Source organism: Epinephelus moara, chromosome 20 (genome assembly GCF_006386435.1).
Source record: "Epinephelus moara isolate mb chromosome 20, YSFRI_EMoa_1.0, whole genome shotgun sequence".
Classification (NCBI taxonomy): domain Eukaryota; kingdom Metazoa; phylum Chordata; class Actinopteri; order Perciformes; family Serranidae; genus Epinephelus; species Epinephelus moara.
Genome location: NC_065525.1, coordinates 15,883,872 through 15,908,187, shown reverse-complemented (window position 1 = coordinate 15,908,187; position 24,316 = coordinate 15,883,872). Strand labels below are relative to the sequence as shown.

At 42.0% G+C, this 24,316-nt stretch overlaps 1 protein-coding gene across 5 annotated transcripts in view; it reads left to right on the top strand.

The window, feature by feature from the left end:
* The window catches only part of si:ch211-1e14.1 (UPF0606 protein KIAA1549), a 49,443-nt gene extending 25,988 nt beyond the window's left edge, over nucleotides 1-23,455 (top strand). For 2 of the 5 annotated variants that reach the window (XM_050073976.1, XM_050073971.1), the window contains 13 exons: nucleotides 4,871-5,048; nucleotides 5,936-6,120; nucleotides 8,990-9,145; nucleotides 11,756-11,985; nucleotides 12,923-13,059; nucleotides 14,376-14,581; nucleotides 15,223-15,452; nucleotides 15,826-15,970; nucleotides 16,058-16,381; nucleotides 17,784-17,836; nucleotides 18,679-18,827; nucleotides 19,362-19,516; nucleotides 21,013-23,455. In XM_050073976.1, coding sequence (XP_049929933.1) covers nucleotides 4,871-5,048; nucleotides 5,936-6,120; nucleotides 8,990-9,145; nucleotides 11,756-11,985; nucleotides 12,923-13,059; nucleotides 14,376-14,581; nucleotides 15,223-15,452; nucleotides 15,826-15,970; nucleotides 16,058-16,381; nucleotides 17,784-17,836; nucleotides 18,679-18,827; nucleotides 19,362-19,516; nucleotides 21,013-21,252 — 2,388 coding nt within the window. In that variant the 3' untranslated portion in view covers nucleotides 21,253-23,455. The remainder of the gene's footprint in view (nucleotides 1-4,870; nucleotides 5,049-5,935; nucleotides 6,121-8,989; nucleotides 9,146-11,755; nucleotides 11,986-12,922; nucleotides 13,060-14,375; nucleotides 14,582-15,222; nucleotides 15,453-15,825; nucleotides 15,971-16,057; nucleotides 16,382-17,783; nucleotides 17,837-18,678; nucleotides 18,828-19,361; nucleotides 19,517-21,012) is intronic. The other 3 variants (XM_050073972.1, XM_050073973.1, XM_050073975.1) reach the window with 3 other exon arrangements.
* Nucleotides 23,456-24,316: the final 861 nt, after the last annotated feature.

Here is a 24,316-nt window from a genome sequence, read left to right as displayed (position 1 = left end):
TCAGTTCAGTATGCTTTTTTCAGTTTCCACTGTGACAAGTTCTGGATGGTACCAATGAAACCGCTCCGTACCGTCCCCATTTTTGGTCACCCCTCTATTGGGGTACCTAGCACACAGATCTGGTACTAAAAGGTGGAGCTGTGAACACTACAGTCCAATAATTGGTCAATAGCGGATGGTCACTCTGCTCAGGGCTGAGTTGTGGCTGGTTTTGAGGCCTCTTGCAGCAGCTGTAGTCTGAGAAAAAATAACTTAATTCACTGGGCCGACTGCTGGCAACTTTTAAGTTGGAATGTTAACTTGTAATTTTACTCAATGTATGAGTTGACAACGTGAATCCATCAGCACACCTTGAATATTCCAAATGACAACTGTGAACAGTACTTGATTTTTTATTGTCTCTCTTGGATGACATACACTTTTAGAAAGGAGTGGATCTTCAAGTGTTTAAAAATATACGCTAATTTGTGAACTGTATATATCCCTCCAAAAAATTGTCACGGAGCATTGTTCCTGTGGGCTACGGCAACACTAAACCCCTGTTCTTGCCTGAGAAGAACTAAATAGCGGGTTTGTGCATTTAAACTCTCACTTCAGCCTTTTCTATTGGGCTCTGAAAATGTCGGTGTACAACCCCGTTCTGTGGACGATAAATGAGGTGCAGACTGATAAAGGAGAAAACACAGTAAGTGCTGGAAGGAGCAGTGAGCATCTACTACCCCGGCCACATTTAAGAGTACTGTTTGTACTGGAAACGCTATGTGGACCTAGGGTCTAGGTACCATGTCTGAAGGGTTACTTTTGGTTCCAAAGGTACGATGCCGAAATTGTTAGATGGAAACGGGGCTGTTGAGTTTCACCTTGTTATATTTACGTCTTTTCGGCACTGTGTCTGTGATTTTTGTATTTTCTTCTTGGATGTGTGCTGCGTATGGTCTGACACCTGGTGGCTACCTTTTTATAAAATCCTGACCTCACCTTATAAAATCCTGTGAGGGTACATGCCCAGAAACATCCCAACCACAGCAAAATAATAAGAAAATACAGGCAGAGGGAAGGGTCTCTGCAGATAAATACAATTTTTGCTTGTTTTAAAAGAAATAAAGATTGGAAACTTGTGTTTTTCTGGAAAATATACAATAGAATTACTAGTTTAAGTTGTTGTTCATTGCACAACAAAACTTTCAAAACTCTTTAACAGGAAGTTTGTTAATGGATTACTCACTAAGTCTTGGAAAAGCTTCCTTCCTCGTGCCATTTATATCATTATTCCCTGATGCAAGCGCTCTCCAGCTACCTTGCCTGAGCACTGAGGGCTCATTATGTGAGCGTTGCAGTGTTTGCAACCACTGAAAGCCTGAAAGCCTACTGCTTTACTAATCAGGCACTAGCTTTTGTGGGTTCACTCCGCACCTGCTCTGCTCATCTCTAAGGGGACAGGATAGGGCTCTGTCTCCATGGCAACAGCATCCCATTCAGCCCAGGGGCAAGCCACTCAAAGACCACAACCTCACAAGTCCTTGTTCGTTCTCCTCTCCCTCATTTCTCCGGTCCTGTTACTTGATGGCTCCTGTGCGCCACAGAGCTGCTAAGAGCGGATCAATTATTAATTGTTTCTCTTTCTCCATCTGTATCCTGCAGTTGGGATGATTAAGAGTGTGTCTCTGCTGTTGAGAGGGGAGGCATTATGGAGGGAGAGCTACAGAGGCAGGAACAGGGAGAGCCAAACACTCAGATAAAAGAGACTTGTTATGGGAGACGGGCGATGCATATTTGATCTGACCTCATGAAGTCTGAGCACATGTGGTGGTCTTTAAACAGGGGGGCTGTCAGAGTGATCACTATCATCCTTGGCTGAGTAGCAGCCTCACTCTTTCTGACCTTTCTGCCTCCTGCATCGCTGTCTCCATAAAACCCGCACAGTAATTTATGAAGACAGAGGACCACATTGGTGGTGAACCCTTAGCGTCTCTGTGCTAAGATTAGATCTCTAATTTTAGTCTGTGGCATCCTTTCTGTCCTCTAAAATGATATTTTTCACAGCCACAAACATAAATATGTGTTATCCATAGAAGCCTTGTTATGTGTTTGTGTTTCTTTCAGCGTTGTTTTTACATTTCAAAGACACTCATGATCATTGAGTGTCTGTTGGATTTAATGAGAGTGAGGTGACTCAGGCTGAGCGTCTGAACTTCAGAAGAATCCTTTGTCTTGCTCTCTTGCACACACACACACACACACACACACACACACACACACACATATTTCAAACAGATGCTCTAGACTGTCATGACAGAATCAGTGTGGTGTTGTCACCTATGAGACTACCTTATGAGTCTGCCTAGACAGATAAAAGAGGAGGTTGAATCGGGGTCGTGCAATAACACACACATTCACGCTGCCGTCTTTCCACTCTAATAACCATGCATGGACTGGATTAGACCCTGGATGAGAGAGCCTGCCCAGCCGTTTTTCTGTGTCAGCCCAGGCATGACCTGCGCTTTACTCTTTCCAGTAATGCAGACAGCAGACTGTGCTGCGCCTGAGGGCACCCAGAGGGAGACTGCACTCACACACACACACACACACACACACACACACACACACACACACACACAGACATATTAGACAACATGGAGAAATATTTAAACAATGAAACAGAACGTGAGCTGATATATCATGAGTGTGCTATTTCTATATATATTTTTGTGTGTGAAAGTATGTCTCATGTAAAAGTCCTCGCAGCAATGACAAGTACAGCTACACAGATGTCATGTTAAGTTAAAGTGGTGTACAATACATATAAATATATATTGTATTAAAATATTTGTTATGTAATTCCTTTGCCTGAAGACATTTAGTGAATGTGCACTGCTTTTACAAAATAAGCGACAGATCAGAGAGAGAATCTTTGAATATGTAGTTTCCCTGGCATGTTTTATCTGAGGATTGCAAGTTTCAATACAGCATGGTGCCCGAACTTTGGTTTCCACAGTCACAAAAACTCAAATATGATTAATGTTATACAGTGCCATAAAAAGTGAGGCACCACACTCTCCATTAAAAAGTCATTTTTATTTTTGAAATTGTGACACTTTGCTCATTAGGGCCTTCGTCAGACATTCCATTTTTAATGTGGAGAGTGCAGCGCCTCATCTTCTGTGGACCCTGTGTTCATTTTTGGAAGCACTTTTTCCAGTTGCTTGAGCACTGTCTATTAGGCCGCATATGATGCAGAGGGAAAATATTTACACATTATGACAACAGCAAAATTAAAACACGTTGCCCACCTAATGGTCATTTTAATGGACTTGAATTGAAGTTCACACTAGTCTGCACCTCAATGTTTGTGTGTTCTGTTATTAATTTTGGCAGCTATTTTCGATTTAGTCTCAGTGTGTACAGAAAAATGCTTTTAGCACTAGTGACATATTAATTATTTTATCATTCATAGTTTAAGTCTAGTTTTAGTCCACAACAACACAAAATGTTTTAGTTGACAAAAATCATTACATTTCAGTCAATATTTAGTCATTTAGTCACAATGGTTTTTCTCTTAAATTCAATTAAGCCAATACAGGTATCGGGAATTGCAATCAAGATGACAGGTTGTATCGATTATCCACAGTCAGACACACATTGCTTACTGCCGATTTACAACTCAGCTCACACGAATGGCTGACGCTGACATGAGTATTTTACAGGCTAGTAATGCATCCTGGCGCTGACTATTTACTGGCATTTACCAACCTGTCGGCCCTCTGATCACATACCACTCATAAGCCATTAGAAAATAATTGCACAGCTGTTCTTGGCTTCCTGGTTTAAAGCATCTTATAGATACGTTTCATAAAATAATTTATCATTCTGTTCTCATTTCCTCTTATTTTTGAATGACTGATAGCTCGCCACTAGCATTTTAGTCCCATCTTGTCTCATCAGTGAAACAAAACATACAATTCTTCATGGTTTTTATGATCAAAGATCTATTTTTAACTCGTCTCGTTTCGGTCATGGAGAAAAGTTGTTGACGAACATTTTAGGAAGTTCACGCTGGTGTGTTCTCAAAGTTGGATACAAATGGAGACAAACACAGAAGGAACAGTTGTCTCATTGTAAAAGTTCATCAACAGATATATAAAGTCTGTTAACAACATGATTGCTAAAAACCACCAAACTGAGGAACCAAAGCCTGGGTCCCTGAGTAGTGCTAATGAGTAATAAGGTTTATTGAGTGTCCGTCAGTGTTTTTCCTACATCTGGACAAGTTTATGTTTGGAAAAAGACATAAGATGCCATGACGTCTGCCAGCTGTTTACAAGAGTGGTGGACAGCAGTGGCAGCCATCTTGTAGTAGTCAGTAGCCCCAGTGACTGCTCTGTGTAATTATATAATAGCCAAGGTACAAAGGAGCCTTTCCACATACAGGACAATGTGTCCTGTGGAACAAGGATTTTTTTTTTCCACATTAATCCAACAGACTTAATTCCTTCAAACGTCATGCTGAACCAAGTGAGTTTTCTTAGAGTCTGGGAAGGAGTCGAAATCTCCCATGACCTCACCTACTGCCAGATCCTCCTGAAGTATTATGGGAAACAGATTCCTGTCTCTGTTATCACTTTCATCACTCATTCCTACTCCAGTAGCTCAATACAAACAACTCAGGACTTGGATTACGGTATTCAGAGATGGATTAAAGTTGCTCTGATGTCAAATGGTGGTCTTACATTTTATTAGATATCGGATATTTGTTCAAAAGCCTGTTCATTTGTTAATGTTTATTTTGTATATGAGCATTTGTACTTCTGGCTGACTCTCAGCTCATCTGGACAAACGAAAAACTGCATCTCTCTGCTTTTTCCTCTTCAAGGTTGTAAGTGCAACCCGGCTGGTGGGTGCAGACCATCCCTTGGAGGTAGTTTATTTTGTGGAGGGTCCCAATGGTCAGAGGATGCCTGCAGTTCAAACAGCCAACATACTCAACAGCCTGGACGTTCAAAGGGCTGCCATTGTTTTGGGATATCGTGTCCAAGGCATTTTGGCACAGCGTGAGTACCTCTTGCATAGCAGATAACAGACGTTCAAGGGCAGCAGAGTGATGTAGTGATAAATAAGATAGCCTTTGAAATGGACAAAGTAAATTAAAGCTCCCACATCTGCAAGCACCCACATTGCCAAAGGGGTCGAAGAGCAAGACACTGAGTCACTGCTGTTTTCCCAGTTGCTGGTATAAAGTTGAAATACTGTTTTTGGCCTGTGGATATAAACAAAAAAAGAACAGACGTTGTTTTGCTGGTGTATGACTTGAAATACAGTGTACTACATTGACTGTTTTGCTTTTTTTATGTGAACTGCACAGTGGAAAGAAACTTTTCAGGGTCTAGTTGTACTTAACTGGGTAGAGCTAAATAGGTGTTTGAACAGAGTAAAGCGGAAAGAAAGAGAAAGGACACGATTGTTCACGAGCTCCTAATAAGAAATAAAAAAGGAATACAAGCTAACTGCTGGCTCAATGTGTTCCTTTGTATGTTTATAGTAGCATTTGAGCTAATTACCTCCCCTTGTACACACTGTACCAAAAGCCTGTCTTCCTCATTAAGAATCTAAACAAGGGATGAAGGCCTAATGAGAGCCCCTCAAGGCAGTTGTGTCTCTGTGCTGACTGTGTTCTCTTATGGTACTTTCCCCTGGGGATGAAATGAGTGTTAATTAAAGCTAATGAAAGTCTGCATTAAAGAACACAGCAGTGAGACGAGAGCCAGCAACGATACTGCGTGTTTAGCTTAGGTGTTTGTGTACAGGCTTGAAGGGAACAAAAGGATTCTTGAAATATTGAACCACGTACACAGATAAAACAACTCTGTGGTGAGTGTTTGTGTCTGAAGCTCAAACTTAGAACTAAAACCTCTCTCTGACTTCATCTCTTTGTCTATAGCTGTAGAGAAGATAGCGTCCTTACCCTCTGATGGTGAGAACACCAACACGTGGATCGTCATTGGGGTTGTGATTCCCCTCCTCGTAGTCATCGTCATCATCACCATCCTGTACTGGAAACTGTGTCGCACGGACAAGCTGGAGTTCCAGCCAGACGCCATGACCTCTATCCAGCAGAGGCAGAAGGTAAAGTCTGATCAGTGTTGCACAGTGTCTGACTTCCATACGACTTCCCTGTGTCAGTGATTCAAAGTCATTTCAGATCCACAGTTCATTCTTTTAATGTCATGTTTGATGAGTACGTTGACAGTAGTTGGCACCACAGTCACTTTTCTAGTTGATGGAAAGATATAATCACCTCACAGTTGTGCATAAAACGCTAATGTGTGTATTTAAAGAACACATGTTATGTTTGTTATGCTGTTATGTTACGACAACTGATTCTGCACAGAAAGGTTTCAATGCAGCTAATGTAGCGAGCCAGAAAGACGAGACCGCTTTTAAATTCAAATGAACTGCTAATTAATGAGGTGTATCTGTCATTGCCATGAGTGTGCTGCAGGACCGTGCAGAGTCTGGACCTCATCATTTCTTCTTTTAGACGGGATTAGTAAAACTTTAATGAGTGGAGAGACTTATTAGAGGACACGAGCAGGATCAGAAGACATGATGCTGCCAGTGCACGTAATGGGCCTGTGCTGCTCTTCTATTTTATTTAAAACTTTTTTTGATGTTTTCTTACATAGTCTTTTACTGAAAGCACCAACAACCCTGCCCTTCAGTTCCCCTTTGTCCCATTTTCCTTCTCAGTTCGTGACAATTTAAAAACTTCACTTGAAATAGAAGTAATGCAGTTTGGCTGCGCAGAGGCTGTTTCTTGTCTGAGCGTTGCATCTCTCATACTTAAAAGTCACTTTTGCCCTAGAGTTAATTGACACAAGACAGATTTCCTCTGTTCTTTGAAGTCTCTCATAGGGATTATCCAGATAAACAGATGCTTTTATACAAGAATGAGATGACGAACTGTATAGTCTTTGCTAAAAAACACATCACTTCATTTTGAGAGAAACAAGGTAAAGTTTACTAGAGAATCAAAGACACTGAATAACATGCTTATGATAAAGTAAATGTCGATTGCACAATGTAATAACAGGATTGGCATTTAGATTGGTTCCCTTTAAGCCTTTACTTTGCTACTCTGTCTCCCACTGAGTACAATCTCCCAGGAAAATGAAGGCTTGATTCACGGCACAAAGGAAGTGTGCCAGTCATTGCGCAACCAAAACAGGAAGAGGATAGAGCTTTTGTTTTCCCTGGTAGCTATCAATAGCTATGCCCAGAAAGAAATATGAGTGTAAGTTCTGTGCAGTTACTATCTCCAGCATCAGAAAAGTGGATAGTGAAACCACCATAGTAACTGTGGAAACTTTGGTAGTTGCTTGGCTCTCAGGGAAATGGAAAGGCCTGTACTACGAAGCCAGTTCAACTTACCCAGGGTATCTTTTCGTTATCTGGTTTGACTAACCCTAAAATTTGCCGTCTGGATAACCGGTACTACAAAGCTGGTTATCAGCTAGTTCAGTCAACTCTGAATTTCCCTATCCAGGAACAAGCACATTAATGCGAAGGAGGCAGGGGTGTTAATTACAAGCAACATCATCAGAACCATGAATGAAGTAGGCTGCTTCATATGATATATGATGAAACGGTACTGACAGTGCCTAGGACTGCGAGACAGTAAAATGTCAGTGCTGATGGATGTTAACAATACTCTGAAATCTTATATTGGAAATTGTAGAAATATTGTGAATACTATCCAAAAATTCACCGTTGGCCGAGACTTAAATTATATGTATGTAATACATATGTGTCATCAGCATAGAGTATTTTTTTCGTATTTAGTTGGATGATGATGAAACTTAAAAGTAATGCCACACTGTTTCTGCTCCTGCAGAAAAGGATGGACAAGTAGCCTAGTTAATTACTGATGAAGTCTATCCGACCAAAATGTGGCGTTTATAATAGCAGGAGCTAATTAACAGTGTGTGGATTATTTTACTACTAAAATACTATCTGTTTTATCCTAGTTCTCATCACGCAGGTGTATGAGATGGAATCAGAGTGTAAAATAGCAACACTGTCAGCAAACACTGCAGACAAAAATAAACTTTACATAAGTTAAAATGCTGCTAAAATCTTGTTTGGTGTTGTACTGTAAATGATCTCTGTGTTTGTTAGAAGTTAGAAGAACCATAAGTTGCCATGGTGATTTCTCCCACTAAAAAGAGAACCAGCTTCGTAGTACTGAAAACCTGGCTGAGTTAACCCCGAAGTAACCTCGCTAACTTCAAATTCTGCTTCATAGTACAGGCCTCTGGTTGTCTTAGTTTTCGACAGCGGTGCGAACAATAACACCACTTGGAAACTAACTTGGTACTAATTTATTTTGACACTTGAACACAGTACTAATGCTCAAAGCAAGTTCCAAAAGCCCAGCTGTCATGCTGTGTTTGTTTTTGTTTTGGTGTAAAGACCAGGCACAAACTTTTGTTCCAAGCTCATCATGTGAGAAGCTATTTAAAGATGACTGTCTTTTTTGATAGTTACATTAATGTAGGACTAATGCACAGATATTTGGCATCTTTACTCTGCTGCACTGACAAACAACAAACCCTGAGAGCCCCTTAATCTCTGTGGTACCACGGTAACTGAAAATCTGTGTGAGTAGCAAACACCTGTGGTGTTGTCATGACTCTTTCATCATTAATATCACTCCAGTCCTAAAATAGATTTTTTTCTTTTATGCTGAGTTAGAACCAGCCTGTCTGGGGGGGGTATTTTTTAGCTTCCTGTCTCACTGGTTGATCATTCTGTCTGTGTCTGGCTTTCATTCCCCCTCCACTTGCTTTTTTTTCTAGGCTGAGCTGAGCTGTGATCTAAACCCTACACACTGGTTTAATGTGATTAATCTAATGTGCAGAAGTAACTATCACTTAGCCTGCCTTCTCTGCTTATAACACTCATCTGTCACTTAACGCAACTCCCCTTCTCCCAGTCTACAACCTCGTTCAGAGAATCAAGGGCCTCTCTTCAGCAGACACTCTCTCCAAGTAAAAAGGACAAGGACTTTAGTGAGGAGGAAGAGGAGGAGTATGAGGAAGAAGAAGAGGAATATGAAGAGGAGGAGGAGAAGAAGGTTAAAAGAGGGAAGGTACAGAGCAGTGTCTGGTGGTGCTTTAGACGATGTAGAAGAGACCTAGTTTATGTGTGTTTGTTGATAGTCCAGCTTTTGAAACTTGGGATGTGTCAGACCGAGACAACGGCATCACCATTACAAATATTTTAATTCTGCTTAGACACCAGTACCTCTTCCTAAGAGCAAACAGACTACGAGCAGTGAGGAGGAAGAAGAGGAGGAGGAGGAGGAAGAAGAAGAAGAAGATGAAGAAGAGGAGGAGGAAGAAGAAGAAGAAGACAGAGATGAGGAAAAGGAGAAGATTAAAAAGAAAGGAGTCAAACCAGAAGAGTTAAGACGACAAGAAAGCAAAGCAGTGATAAAGAAAGCAGCGGAGATGAAGAAAGAAGGCAAAATGAAAGTGTTAACTAAAGGGAGGAGAGCCAAGGAGGAGGTATATTGTGCAGTAGATACTAGTGTTTGTTTGCGTGAATAGATTTTAGGATCCTATTTTACCTGGCTGTGATGTCCAGACACAGAAAATCCGGTGTTGCAGATTTTAGTGGATTTTACTGTAGACGTTGTGTTGGTGTCTCTGTAGTGTATAGATCCTGAGGGATATACAGCATCACTGTGTTGTGAAGTAGTAGATTAATAGACGTATGTATCGTCTGTTTGTTGTGAGTGATTTCCCAATTTACCATTAGAGCAGGCCGAGTAGTAATTAGTGCGTATGGGAGATATCACTTGCTGTTTTCTCTCATTAAGCATCAGCGCTAATTATAATGAAACAGCTTTTACTATATCAGCTGCAGCCATGTGAATGCTTTCCCTTTCAAAGGCAGGCCTTGTTTATATGCCGTGGAGAGCGCAAACATATACACGCACACTCTTCCTCTCTTTTCCTCTCTCTCAGGATTAGCAGTTTCATACTGGCAAGCGTCGCGCTAGATTAGCAGGTTTATACCAACAAGCCTCTTCTAAGCCAGACATTTAGCACCAATAAACTGAGCGAGTGTACGTATAATTCTGAGAATTAATGGGAACATGTCACGTCACTTTTCCTCTCTTCTATACACATCACAGGACCAGAGTTACACAAGCTGCACACACACACTGAGATCTGACATCCTCTGTTTACTCTTTTGCTGTTGGAAAGTCCCGAGGGCTTTGCACTCAAATAGTGGCACTGCTTCCATCCTGAGCATCCATCCCCCCACCTCCTCAAAGGAAAGCAAGCAACTCAGTGCCCCCCCCCCCACCTCCATCTCTTCCTGTCCCTATTCCTCATACTCCTCCTTCTCTTTACTCATTAATGTCTGCCTGTCTGAGTCTCCCTCTTGGACATCCATTCATCAGTCATTCAGCGTAATTATGTACCTTACAAAACATGTCTATGTGAACTTGTGTTCGCTGCACATTTGCCACTGAAGTAGGGCTGGGTGACAATATAAGGTGTCATAAGAACTGTTTCTGTAATGATATACAGTCTATCAGTGGTTTGTTATCAACCTTTTTCATGTCAAGCACCTCTAAATTGATACACATTAGTCAATAACCCCCATTTAATAAGATTTTTCTTCAGGGCCTTCCATCTGAAAGGATTTTGGTTGTTAGATATGATTAAGACCCAGTGGCGTAAGGTAGTTACGACAGGCCCCAGTGCAGGCTATTACGACGGGCCCAATACTGTACGCTAGGTGCACATATCGTCTCGTCATATGATCAGAGACCTGACACCGGAAAACATTTACATGCATATTACCCAGCAGTCATCATTACATATCTGTATATCACAAAAAATACCAAAGAAAATGAGAAATTATTAATTTAATTAAAAAAAAATAGTTTATTATATTTTATGTGGAATAAGCATATAATTTTGTAATAGATGCTGTTGACTATTTTACATAAAAGAAAAAAAAAAACATGTCAAAGATGGGTTTGACATATATAGCAAATGGCACAGTTTTTAAATTAATGAGTTCTTCTTTGGAAAATATTTCCAAGGTGGCAGTCACTCAAAGGGGCCCATTCTCCACCCAACACATTGCTGGAGGGCCCACTCTATCTATGTACCCCCCCACCTCATGGGCCCAAGTGCAATCGCACTGCCTACACTGTCTATATTTACGCCCCTGCTAAGACCACATTACTAAAGTTGTCTACAGGAGGAGATAACTGTTTAGGAAGTGAAACCTGTGATCAGATTAGTCACTCTTATGACCATAGGGCTTACTTCTATACTTTTTTAGATAGTTAAAATAAACTATTCCCAATTTTCTGGGGCCCCCCCCCCACGGAACCCCCTAAGGCCCCCTGAAAGTCCCTTGGTTGAGAACTGCTGTAATATACCATGATTTGATCAATGTGTTGTAAAATCACACACTTAAAAAATGAATGTCAAGATGTATGTCAGCTTCATCTTGAAATATGATTCCTTGAAATATGATTCCTCCTCCACACAACATTACTGAATATGTCCCAGTCATAAAGTAAACACTAACAGTATTGTTAATTACTTCACACACTCTATCTGGCCTCTGTCACATCTGCTAAATGGCTCTCTACAGTTTATTTCCATTCCATGTTTCCTAAAACGCTTTTCCTCTCCTCTCTCTCCGTCTCTTCTGTCCCCGTCCTCAGTTGCAGGCTCCCAGTGTGAAAGGCTTCGACTTTGCCAAGCTGCACCTTGGCCAGCAGAGTAAGGATGATGTCATGGTGATCCAGGAGCCTGGCCCGCAAGGCCCTGGCCCTGGGCCCCTCCCCCTGTCCCTTAAAGATGGCCTCAGTCCATCTGAGAACGGGGAGATCCCCACGCCCATATCCAAAACCTCCACCAAGGCGTCCCGCAGCGGTCGAGGAAGGCGAGGAAGGTCAGTGCTGCTGGTAGTGCAGAGCAGGAGGAGCAACTTTGACTAAGAAAACAGTTCATAGAGTCAAAATAAATATGAGGAAATTAGATAATTAAATTACATCAGGATATGTCTATAGGTTGCATAACAAAAAGGGACCAAAAAGAGTTATGGTCAAATGATTACTCATTATTTTTCTCTTGTTTTCATCACCAAAATGTATTTAACTTTGAATCCTCCACCCTATAAAGACATTTATTTAGACATTTAACAGAGGTTGTTTTTTACCCCATCACTCCGATCCCCCCCCCCCCCCCCCCCCCAACTCATTTGGGACAGTCAGTCAACCAGACAAAAAAAGCTTTTGACAGATCCTCTGATCAATTATTTATGCACTACACATTGAGGGCTTTCATTTGCTCTTGCAGAATGTGTATTTCACAGTATGTTAGGTTAAGTCAAATATCTTTGTCTGATTATTTGCAGATTTTTAGACCAATATTAAATAGTTTTAAATTCATGTACACATGCTGTATGTACTAGGATTTTTTTTTCATTGTAGTGGTAATTTAAATGTATACATATGCACCATTACTAACTATCCCTGTGTGACACCAGCACAGTAGTACAGCAGTTATTGCTTCATGCATTTATGAACTTGTGTCACTAATAGAGTCCATTACACCAGTGTTTTCGTGAAGTATGGGATTGTTTCTCCTCACTCGATAGCCAGCCAGGACAAATTCATCAGGAGCTTAATAATTCTGTCAGTGGAAATACTGTCTAGCATGTGGCACTACAAGCTTCAAATCATATTAGCATTTCTCAGAAGTCTCCTCAGCTTTTATCTTTGTGGAAAAGCACTATTTTCGATTATGCATGGCATTTCAGCATGTTAGTGTGTTCTTGGACTTGTATTATTTATGTATGTATGAGTGTGTGTGTGTTTTCTGGGTAGGATCTCGCCGTCTGACGGTGACTCCGTGGTAAGTGACCACTCCAGTGAGCGGGAATCAACCGAGGAGAACCTGAGAGCTCACGCCACGCCCAGCGACAGCAAGCAGACCCGTAAGGTCCCCATCAATGTTTTAAATGGCAAGTAGCCTAGGCAACACTCACATTACTCCTCCAAACACATAGAGGGGGAGGAGGGAACTGAAGGGACTGAGGCAGACATAAAGAGAGCAACTCAAGCTGGCATGATTTGATTGACAAGAGGGGCAGACTGAGGGCAGGGGAGAGTGTGAAGGGGTGAAAGAGAAGAAAACAGAGGAGGACTGAGGAAAAGTGCAGCGTCAAACCAAGCAACAACATCAAAATTACAGAGGGGAACAGTGAAGGTAAAAGAAACACCTGGTGGGAAGTGTATTCAGTGGTGGAAAGAAGTCCAGAGAGAGAGGAGGGAGAAAGGAAAAAATAGCTGAAGTTACTCCATCTGACAGCTTGTTGATAGATTCAAGCCTGCAATGCCAGTCAGCGACTACGTGCTGGAGCCAGAGGCAGTCAGGCACACAGACTACAGCCTGACTCACCCACAGAGGAATGGTCTCTGTTTTGTTACTGATAAATCTCAGCCTGGGACTGTATATGCTCTGCCACAGTGTTTATAAGAAGGTTGTATATAAGACACACTCAGTGTTATGTAAGGTGCCGTCTTTCTTTCTGATCTCTCAGCCTGCGTTTTGATCAGTGTGTTGTCTGCTCATCAGAAGCAGCTCCTTTCTTTCTTCTGTCTGATAATTGAACGTAGGGAGACGCTTTTATCAGCTGCAGAAATCCAACCTCCTAGATGACTCACTTGCCTTTCCCTCCCTTTTTGTTTCTTTCATTTATTTTTTTTACTTTTAAACAGCACTCACGGTGGCCAGACTTCAATTCACAAGGCTTTTTCTTATTTTATTGACAATATACAGTAACCACTTCTATATTATCTCCTTCTCTGTGGTGAAACTCTTTTTTTTCCTTTCTGTTGCTGTTTGCAGGCAAGAATAGAATTGGTAAGAGTTTGTCCTCTCTCTATCTGTGTCTCTGTAGACCTCAGGCTTGACCTCCAGCAGCTGTGTCTGTGTGTCGTCCGTTTGTCTCTGTTGTAGTTTTGTGCTCGGCTTGCTCTCACCATCCATCACTGTCCACTGAGCCGCCAGTCACAGCGTAGAGACAATCAGCTACACAAACAAAGGCCGAGACATTTGTTTGAAATGAAGTTAAGCTTTCGAAAATGAGTGTTCATTTCATGTCACTGTCGGAAACATTTACGTCACGCTTTTGTTATGGGCCGTATCTCAGATCCTTACACAGTAGTCATCTCTGCTCTGTCCCCTAGTTTAATTCCACAATAGCAGTTTAGACTTGCAGTGACTACACTGAGCTGACTGAGTTATGACTGTCATGTTTTTTTCCACGTTCCTCAGGTCCTCCTCCTATGACTGATACAAATGAGCAGCTGTCCTCAGCTGCCATCTTTGAACATGTCGATCGCATGTCTCGCGCCACAGACGCGAGCAAGAGACTCCCCAACAAAATCCAGCTTATTGCCATGCAGCCGATGCCTGTCCCACCGCTGCACAGCCCGCCCATCAACAGCAAACTGTCCGACACAAACCAAATCAACAAAGAGGTTTGTTCTTCTTGGCAAAAACTGATCTTTTTTTTTTAACATATAAATTAATCCAAAAGTGTAAAATGTGTTTTTTGCTACTATATAAAAGACAATCTGCTGATGTGGAGGGGCCATTTGAGTGTTCTGTAGTTGAGTGATTTTTTATTGATGCTTGTGGAGCATGAGGGCACGAAAGATAGTTGTTGCTGGAAAATTCATCCAACTCGTGCAACCACATTGGAAAGCTGCAGAAAAATTAGTTTGGATTAAAAGAATGACAAATGTAGGTGTTTAACCAGAGTGAATGCTCACACACTGTTATCTTTTCCTGTTAAATTTCCTTCTTTATTACAAAAGAAAATTACAGTCTTTCAAGCTCAAATTTGCTCAGGTACACAGGAATCCATGACTTGAATTAATTTTATCAGAGGAATAAAGAAGGCCTAATAGCAGCATAGTTTTGCGAGTCCTTTGGAATTTATAATTTAGTAATTTACTGGTTAAAACAAACATTTTTTTCTCAGATGCTGATATAGTGTGTCACTAACAGTGTGTAATGCATGTAAATAAAAAAATGTCATCTGCTAGTTGAAGTCTGAACTTACTGTTAGACTAATCTGTGCATACTTTAAAGATTCTGTCTACTGTTGACTGTTCAGATTCAGGTAGCTTTGAGGCACAAGTCAGAGATCGAGCACCATCGTAACAAGATACGTCTGCGGGCCAAGAGGAAGGGCCACTACGACTTTCCCGCCATGGACGACATGACGAGTGGCCTTAATGATGCGAAGGACCAGGATCGCATCTATCAAAAAGCACAGATACAGATTGATAAGATCTTGGACCCAGATGCCCAGATGCCCTCCATCTTCATGGAGTCCAAGAAGAGGTTTGGGTCATTGCACTTGTTTGGTTTTGTGGGGGTCTGTAGGTCTATATTTTACATCTGTTCTGGCTTGTGTAAATGAAAAATACTTAAAAGCAGCTTTAAGGTGGTGTCAGCAATTCTGGAGAAAGGTTGCTAATATTTGAGCTTAACACCCAAACAAATACACCTGTTAGCCTCCCTCTCACTCCCACTGCCTTTCTCTTTGTACATCTATGGCCTTTCCACTGTGTATGAGCACTGCCGCTGATTGGCTGGAAAAGTTTTGTGTGACTTAGTCCAAGCACACACGCACATAATGGACTGTGAGGAAATATTTGCTGACTTTGACAAAAAGTGCAGCTTTTAATTATAATTTCTCCCTCTTTTTCCTCAGTGGTCGAGGGAGGCGTTCTCCCAAACAGAGGATGAAGGAGCAGCTGAATGGAGGCATGATGGAGGCAGACAAAGACCACCTCATCACTGATGACAGTGATGCTAATTACAGAAAATGTCCTGGAGTCAACAACGTGGCCTACGTAGTGAGTAGTACAGGGGAATCATGGTTTTACAATCTGACATTGACTGTATAACCTGTACGTCTCTAACTGTAAATATGTTTACTCCAGTCGGACCCAGACCAAGGCCCAGGATCCCCTCACAGGAGCCCCTCCCCCACAGATGACGTTTTCCTCGGCCCTGCTTCCTCTCCTCCAGGCCACGCCCCTCCCCCACCCCCCTACATGCCTCCACAGCCCTCCATTGAGGAGGCGCGGCAGCAGATGCACTCCCTGCTGGACGATGCCTTTGCCCTGGTGTCGCCCACTTCTCAGGGCAGCACGGCGGGGATCACTCTCCCTGGGGTCAACACCAACCCCCCTGCCTCCAGCCCTCCAGGCCGTGGCCCCAGACCTTGGGGTCCCTCCTACCAAGCTCTTGGCCCTTTCCCCGGTGTAAGTAGCCATCCCTGACACTTATATCTACAGGATATACGCTGAACTGAAGAAATGCAATGCGTTAGCAACAAGTGGTTCTGCATTGCATCTAAGCTTTTGCTAGTTTGTTCCTGTAAACTGTTCTCTGTCACTAATCTGGGGACACACTGAGAGGAATAGGCTCCCTGTTCAAACCTGTAATGGCAGAGCAGCAAACCACTAAATAGAAACACACAAAATCCTTTCTATTCACTATCTCCTCCCTTTCTCGAGGTTTTTCCAGCTCATTCACAGCACGAAGCCTATAGCTTCAAGTTTAATCGCGTCCTCTTAGCAAACTAATCAGTTAAGTATTCCTCCATCTGTCACCCTCATGAAGCTGCGACCTCACAACCCTTGTCAGCTATCTCCAACTCCTAAGACTGTACAGGAATATACCCTGCATATGCCCGATCTGCATTAGCTCCTGTCACTGTAGGCTGGATTCAAAGACGGTACAGTCATATAATTGCCCTGAGGACTGCTGGAATAATAAGCTCAGTGTATTTGTTTTTGTACTTATACAGTATTTAGGGCTGTTTAAGGGAGGTCTGTGCGAAGCAGCACCATACAAAGGTCAGTTTATGCAGCGCTGCAGTTTGATAACACGTTAAGCTTGGATTTTGTATAATACTGTGCGTGTGCTCCACACTGTGTTCATAGTGTTTCATGTTATGGGTGGAGCTGCCAAGAGACAGAATAAAAGTTATCTATAGCATATCCCTTTCTTTGATGTTCATGCTTAAGGGTAGAGCTGAGCTAAAATAAAAAAAGGTTTTCAGTGCCCATGGGCAGTATGTACGGAAAAGAACAGGAGTTGTTTAGAGATGGAAAAGCATCATCATAGCGTTACAGGAAGCTGTAGAGGTTTTTCGTCCATGAAATCACTCAGATTAGATTAGCACTGAGGCATCAGTATTAGGACTGCTAAACAGTATTTCATTTTTATGATATGATGTTTTATGGCACCAAAACAAAACATATTCCTGTCTTGCGTATAGCTTAATTATCACTTTGATAATCAAATTAAAATAAATACTTAAATGCATTTCACAGCTATCAGCGTACATTTATCATGACTCTGTCCCCTAAAGTCCAACGCCAGTGTTCACCCCAGGTGACAAATATAGAGAGTGACTTAACAGTGAGCAGTGGAGCCATAAAAAGCCATTTGCAGGTTCTGCTTTTGCAGGTTTGGTGCTTTAATAGGCTGTAAAAGGTCAGCTGTAAAAAAGACGGATATCCAAGAAACTGTTAACTACAGTGTTTGAAGTGAGCCCCATTGTCCAAATATTCTGTACATAGCAATAGGCTTTGCATATATAAGAAATTGTTACACACTTTCTCCTAAACACGGTGTGTCTTTTCTTGTCTTCCCCAGAGGTTTACTGAGCTGAGCTTGTCCCCTCCTCCTGTCCAAGGCCTGATACCAAGGTTAGTAGTAGTCTATAAAAATCGAGTGTTCACTTATAAATTAATAAATAATGTGCTTATTTGACGTTCACTTCTTCCAAACACCAAAGTGATTTCTTCAGTACAGCCTAATTTCCACCACGTTACCAGTGGGAATGTTTTCCCTTAGGTGCATCTGGTGAGTTGGGCCTCATGACTAATGAAACAAGAGTCATCTTTATTTTACTGGTTTAATGGATCAGGTCCAAGCAATGCTCTCTGGATGGGCTCCAGAAAGATACCGGAACACACTCACCCATTCATGTCCTAACACAGATACACACACACATTTAGCAGGTTTTTTCATGATGTCAATGTATTTTCTAGACAGCAGAACAGCCAAAGAACACACAACTGATGTGTTTCTGGTCAAAGAAGTTGTGACTGTGAAACTTAAGTATCAGTCAACCAATTAGTTGTAGTGGTTTTAAATTGTGAAATGTTGAAGACTGTATGAACCACATGAGATCAATTTTAGTTTGCTGTTTGTCCCACATACAGTAGAAGACACTGTAGAATCAGAGTGAGCGATGACCCTGTTGTCAAGCATGCAAACACCTTCACAGATACACAAGTTTTTAAGTTTCATTAGCTGGCTTCACCATAACGTAGGTGATTAGTCTCCACAATGAAATCTTTGAGCATCCACACCTGAAGACGTCCATGATGTCACTGCTTTTGTAGGAAATGCCACATGTGTTTCTTGTTCTAATGGATCTGTTGATATGAGACTTGTGTAGAGACTGCAGCTGACAAGAATTCCAGGAAATTTGCCACAATATGTTTTTCATTAAGAATGAAAGATACATTTGTTTGTGTTTCAGGCAGGGCCTTGGCTCGAGCTACCTGCCACCAGGAGAAACAGCAGGGCAGTGTGAGCAGCTCCAGCCAGACAGCCTGTATTCCAGCAGGGGCCTCTACTCTGATGAGCTGCCCTCATCTGCCAGGCCACGACCAGTAGGGGGAACTACAGGTACAAGTGGAGACTGCACACATGCAGACACATACAAACAGCCTTAGACGTGTTTTATGGCCATTAATACTGCTGGATTCAGATGTAAACAGAGCCGAAGGTGTGCATATGTCTTAATCTCATTTCCATTTCTCACAGCTTGATTTGAATACAAAATATTTTCACATTAGCAATTAACACTCAGAGGTTGTTTGTGGATATGGTTTAGGTGACATCATTTCTGGATGTGGGCCACAGCTCTGGTCCTTCAAACAGATACACACCTCCACTCTATAAACCTGTTAAACTGAGAGAGCCCTGTCTCTCTCTTAAATTATTAAAGGAGCTGGCGTGATGCTGCTGCTGTCATGTGACTTACACTAATAGGAATGGATTCTGGCATTTACCATATAGAGTGCAGCACAGAGTGCTTTTTAGGCTGTGGCGATTGCATCAAAGCATATTAAAGGAGAGGCTGCTGAGGATTGAGTTTCAGGTACTGTAGCTCTGATGTGGTTTGTGTGTGTGTGTGTGTGTGTGTGTGTGTGTGTGTAGGCGCCCAGCTCCATCATCTTACACAGGTGGGATTGTCCAGTCGGATGAATGGTTACCCAGCAGGGGTCAGAGCTGCCCCAGGGCAGAATGGAGGCATCGGGTGGAACCACTACCATGGTGACAACTTCTCCAGGGCAGAACCTGAAAAAGATGCAGTGAGTGGATCACAAATTGAATGTTTTTAAGACCAAGGAGGTCTTTTATCTGTTTAAACCTGAAATAGGATTGTAAATGTTTCATGTCAACAATCCCCACGAAAAGACCAAAAATCAACAATGAACTGAACCTAAGAACAAATCTAGCTCACTATTGGTGTCTCAGGGAGCTCCATGTTTGTCCAGAAACTTATAAAAACACACCAGTGAGCCACAGTGTTGCTCTGGGTGATGTTTTCTTTAATTACCATGAGCATGGTACTGTAGTTTATTTTGAGCCAGTCCCATACACATCGCCCTGCTGCTGTAAATTCCCGCTAAAGCTCCAAATGTATCAATCTGTGGCTGAAAATAGTCCCAACAAATGTGCTATTTAAACCTATTTGAGTGTTGTTTACTAAAAAAGGCAGTGCCAATCAGTTTTAGAAATTTACAGAGCTATTTATAAAAATGAAACTACATATTTGTGAACCAATGTTAAAGATAAAAACATTTACAGTAGGAACAAATGGGTTTAGGATTGAGAGCAGCTGACGGGCTAGAGACAGCAGAATGTATTAAGAGACGTTTCTGGTTTTGATCTTTTCTGGGGAATATAGAATAATACCTGCCTTATCCTTTAAGCTCTCTGTCAGGCATATTAAAAAAAAGAGAGAGAGAGAGAGAGAGAGAGATTGTTGCCACTGATAGTACCATGAACTGCGAATCACTTGTCTGCCCAATAAAAGATAATGCACCGATGATATTACAGTGCATACACAGCCATTAAGTTGTGTAGCGGAGTTCAATTTGTCTGTTTTTTTTGCGTAAGATTGCAATTATCCATGTGGCAAAGTATACACATTGCCTTTACACCAGGAACACAGTAGGAAAAACTTTTCTGACCTGGAGCTACAGGTCCTGGCCAGTGAGGTGCAGAGGCATTCCTCAAAACTTCAGGCAAGGAATTTAAATGTGATAAAGACAAAACATATTTGAGATTTAATATCCCAGTCTGTCAGTGCACTTCAGTTACCATCAGCTCTCGGAAGACTGATAATTTCACTAACTCCTTTGTCATTAGTTCAAGGTCCACACAGTTTGATATATTCAGTGTCATACTTGCGTTTGGTCATGTCATCCAGCTAGTTTGCTGTCTCTGTTAGATAGCTGTATGTTAGTCACTCACTCTACAGCAGGAAACAGCACTTCAAAATAAAAGCTCTGTGCCTAAAATTCACTGTACTTTAAGATAAAAAGTGTTTCTTGGTGAGTCACTTGCCATCCATTCAGAATGGACTCGCGACCCACTTTTGGACCGCGACCCACCACTTGGGAGCCACTGCTATACATTACATGTTTAGTTGTCTCATAGTGTTGCGCTGCTCTGAAAATCTGTGCTAGTTCTCTCTTCTCTCACACTCTCTAGTTCTGTCACTTGATATTTTTCCTCTATTTTCTTCACCCTTTGTCTCCTCCTCCGTCTCCTCTTGTTTGTCCTTCCTCTCTGCCTTCAGTTCCTGGACTGTCCTGACTACTCGTCCTCCTCTATCTTCCAGACGCCCAGGAGTGGTATCAGGGAGCCTTCAGCACCCCCTGTCCACCTAGACACCCCGGGGATGGGCTATCTGTCAGCCCCACCGCCCCTGGACACATCTCCTCCTACCCACTCCTCCGCCTCCCTGATCAAGGCCATCAGGGAGGAGCTGTTGCGTCTCTCCCAGAAACAGGCAGCTGTGCCCAGCTACCACAGCTGAAGCCCCGGGCCCCCAGGCCGTAGCTCGAACCAGTCATGCCACTGACCCTGCCTGCCTGCTTCGCCTAATCTGACAATACTTCCCATGGAAGTCCCCCGAGGGTGTACAGCAGAGAGATAGTCCTGCTAAACTGAAGAGAAGAGGTGGCTGATAGAGATTTCTAACTGAGGAAGCTGCAGGACTGAACGACAGGATGGTTGATACAGCTCCAAGTACAGAATCAGATCAACTGCAGTATGTCCGATCAGAGACAGTGTTATAAAATGAAGAACAATATGAGCAGTATATGTCGGACCTTGAAACTGAGATGACATGTCTGGACTCCTGCCCATGCGTCTGTCCTGCACTTCATTGTGGATCAGGGTGTGATCACGCCAAGTCCTGGCCACTGTGGATCCACATCCTGGACTTATTTGAGATTTTGCTGCATTTCTTCAGACTCAGTATTCTGTGTCATGGTTTCCTTCTCATGCTGCCTTCACTGAACAAGTATACTCCCTAAGACATGTCATTTTAAGACATTTCCTTTAATTTTTTACCGACTACCATACAGGTGTTTGTTGTTTTCCGATGCAGGCCCTTAACCTCTTTATCACCATCAGGTGCTACTTCATGTTTTCTGCCATGATGAGCCATGCTATGCCTTGACACTGTGATGTAGTTCACCCGACCCAATCTACTGTACGAGCCTACAGTAAGGTCATAGCTCACAGACAGTAGGCGCAAAGGGCCATCCATACAGACTGATAACACTTGTTAACACTACCTAGTATTTCCGTACTTACTGCAGTAGCACACTTAGTCTGAGTTGATCCTTTGTGACTTACAGTACATGCTTGTTTTTTGTGCACAATTTGCGTTCATGTCCCGTGTTTTTAATTCATGTTTAGTAGCTGACAGGCGGCTAGACGGACCTAAAAGAATGGCCTTGAAAATCACACTAATCTTCAAACATGACTTCAGAGGCAGGCGTTACACACGCGTGTTACAAGTCACGGATGAAGACTTTCAGTATGTACTTGACAATTAGGGTGTATTGTATTAGGGTGTAGTTCGATGCACTGTATGCAGACTACTTGGTACAGCTCAGGTCATTTAGAAAGAGATTCACGTGCGGACAAATCAGCGATGAGAGAGTTTGATTGAACTGTTGAATGAGGGAAAGTCACAGAGACCAGTATTCTTTTTTTAACATTAACCTGTATTAACTATGTACTGAAGCACCATCTCTGTTTCATGCAGTATTCTGTTTTTACTTTGCCTTTTTTTGGTAGAACAGGAAGACAAAATGTGTACTGTATTTGTGTTGTCATTTAAGGTTTACTTCAACCGGTCATGTTAATGTGCTTTCTTTGGATTTATCTTGCCTCATGTACTTTTGTTCACCTGAAATGTCTCTTTTAGTCATCATACTGGTTGGAAATCTAGGTTAACTTTTTTTGACATGACCCTCCCCCCGACATGTTGTGATGTTTTGGGGCCTGAAGTGATATTTTATTTAAATGAAATAAAAAAGGAAAATTATGGATTTTAAAAGCAGGACTTGAGAATATGGGTGCACCAGTATTATTTGGTGGGTTATAAACCTTTTGGCAGTGAGTAGAAGTATTGTACAGATGTTACCAGAGCGAGCATCCCTCCCATCTTGTTTTGTTTGCAATGTGACGTGCCTTTTGGACTCACCTGAACAGACGACAGAAGCTCTCTGTTTGTCCTGTTTTACCGTCATTCCATCACATGGTATCGAAGGTTGTGATTACCAGCCGAAATTATAATATTTTGTCCTATTAAAGATGCTACATCACGACATGATGAAATTTAATCCAGCTAATCAAACATTGTCATTGTATGGAGTCTCCTTTGATATGCAGGGAGACGGGTTACTGTCTGGTTTTCCATTTCACCTCTTATGGTCATGTTTGGTGTTACCAATGTCACACTGTATGCCTCCATCTGCTGGTCATGTACTGTAACAACAGCCCATCCACCTGTGTTTATCTTCAGCTCCTTTTTATAATTATTATTTTTTTGGTGTGTTGGTTGTTTTTCTCATCTATTTCTACATCTTGTATTTTGGGAAAATGATGTGTTGGCTGGCCCAACTTTATGATTTATTGATGTTGCATGTTTTAATTATTGTGTTTCTTTTGTTTGTTTTTTCGCATGCTGTTCCAAAAGTCTTGAAATACAAAAGAAACTGTCACTTGACTTGTCCTCGAATTTTAAGTGAGTACGATATGATGTGTCGACACACTGTGTGAAACTTCTTTGAATCGTCTTTTGAGTTGTCACACATTATCACCATTGCATTTGCACCCACAGTGGCAGTCGTATAGTGTATTAAAATCCATAGGAATGGTGAGGTACATTTTGATTTGGAGTTGAGGAGCCAAAACATATACAAATACCATCATATATCATCTCATTCATTCAGTATCAGAGCTCTCTTGTAGGTGTTGTACTTACCACAAACAACCACAGGGTGTCAGCACATTACAAGAAAACCAACCCTGCTCTGATCACAACAAAGACTGCTCCCTTGGCTGTGGATGATGTAACCAACTCCCTAGGATGTCTTTGAAAAGAGGTTGTTTCATGTGCTCTTCACTGTCAATGGAGGAACTGTGAACTTGTCAGGAAAGAATGAAGGGGAATATGAGTGATCAGGCACTGTCTAATTACTGGTGAAGCAGTGTCTGTGGAGGATGAGTGAGACCATGTTGATTTTTGATGTTTTCTGGTTTACACAGGGTTTGATTTATTCTGTTTCAAAGAAAGTAGAAACACTTAGAAGGCAATAACACAAAGCAATACCATGGGAATGGAAACCAGCATGTGCGCAGTAGTAAAATTTGCTCAGTTACTGGGACAAAGCAGCATTTTCCCCAAACTGATGTCACTTTGGTGTCAATCAGTGTGATTATCTACAAGTCTTATTGTGGGTTCACAGTTCCCTTGTGGTGAAGGAGTGGTTCCTGCGCATACACTGAGTTGTGTCTCATCCCATCAGACGCTTCTCCCCTCTAATCCCATCACAGGATCCAAAGCCACTGAGTGAAGCAGC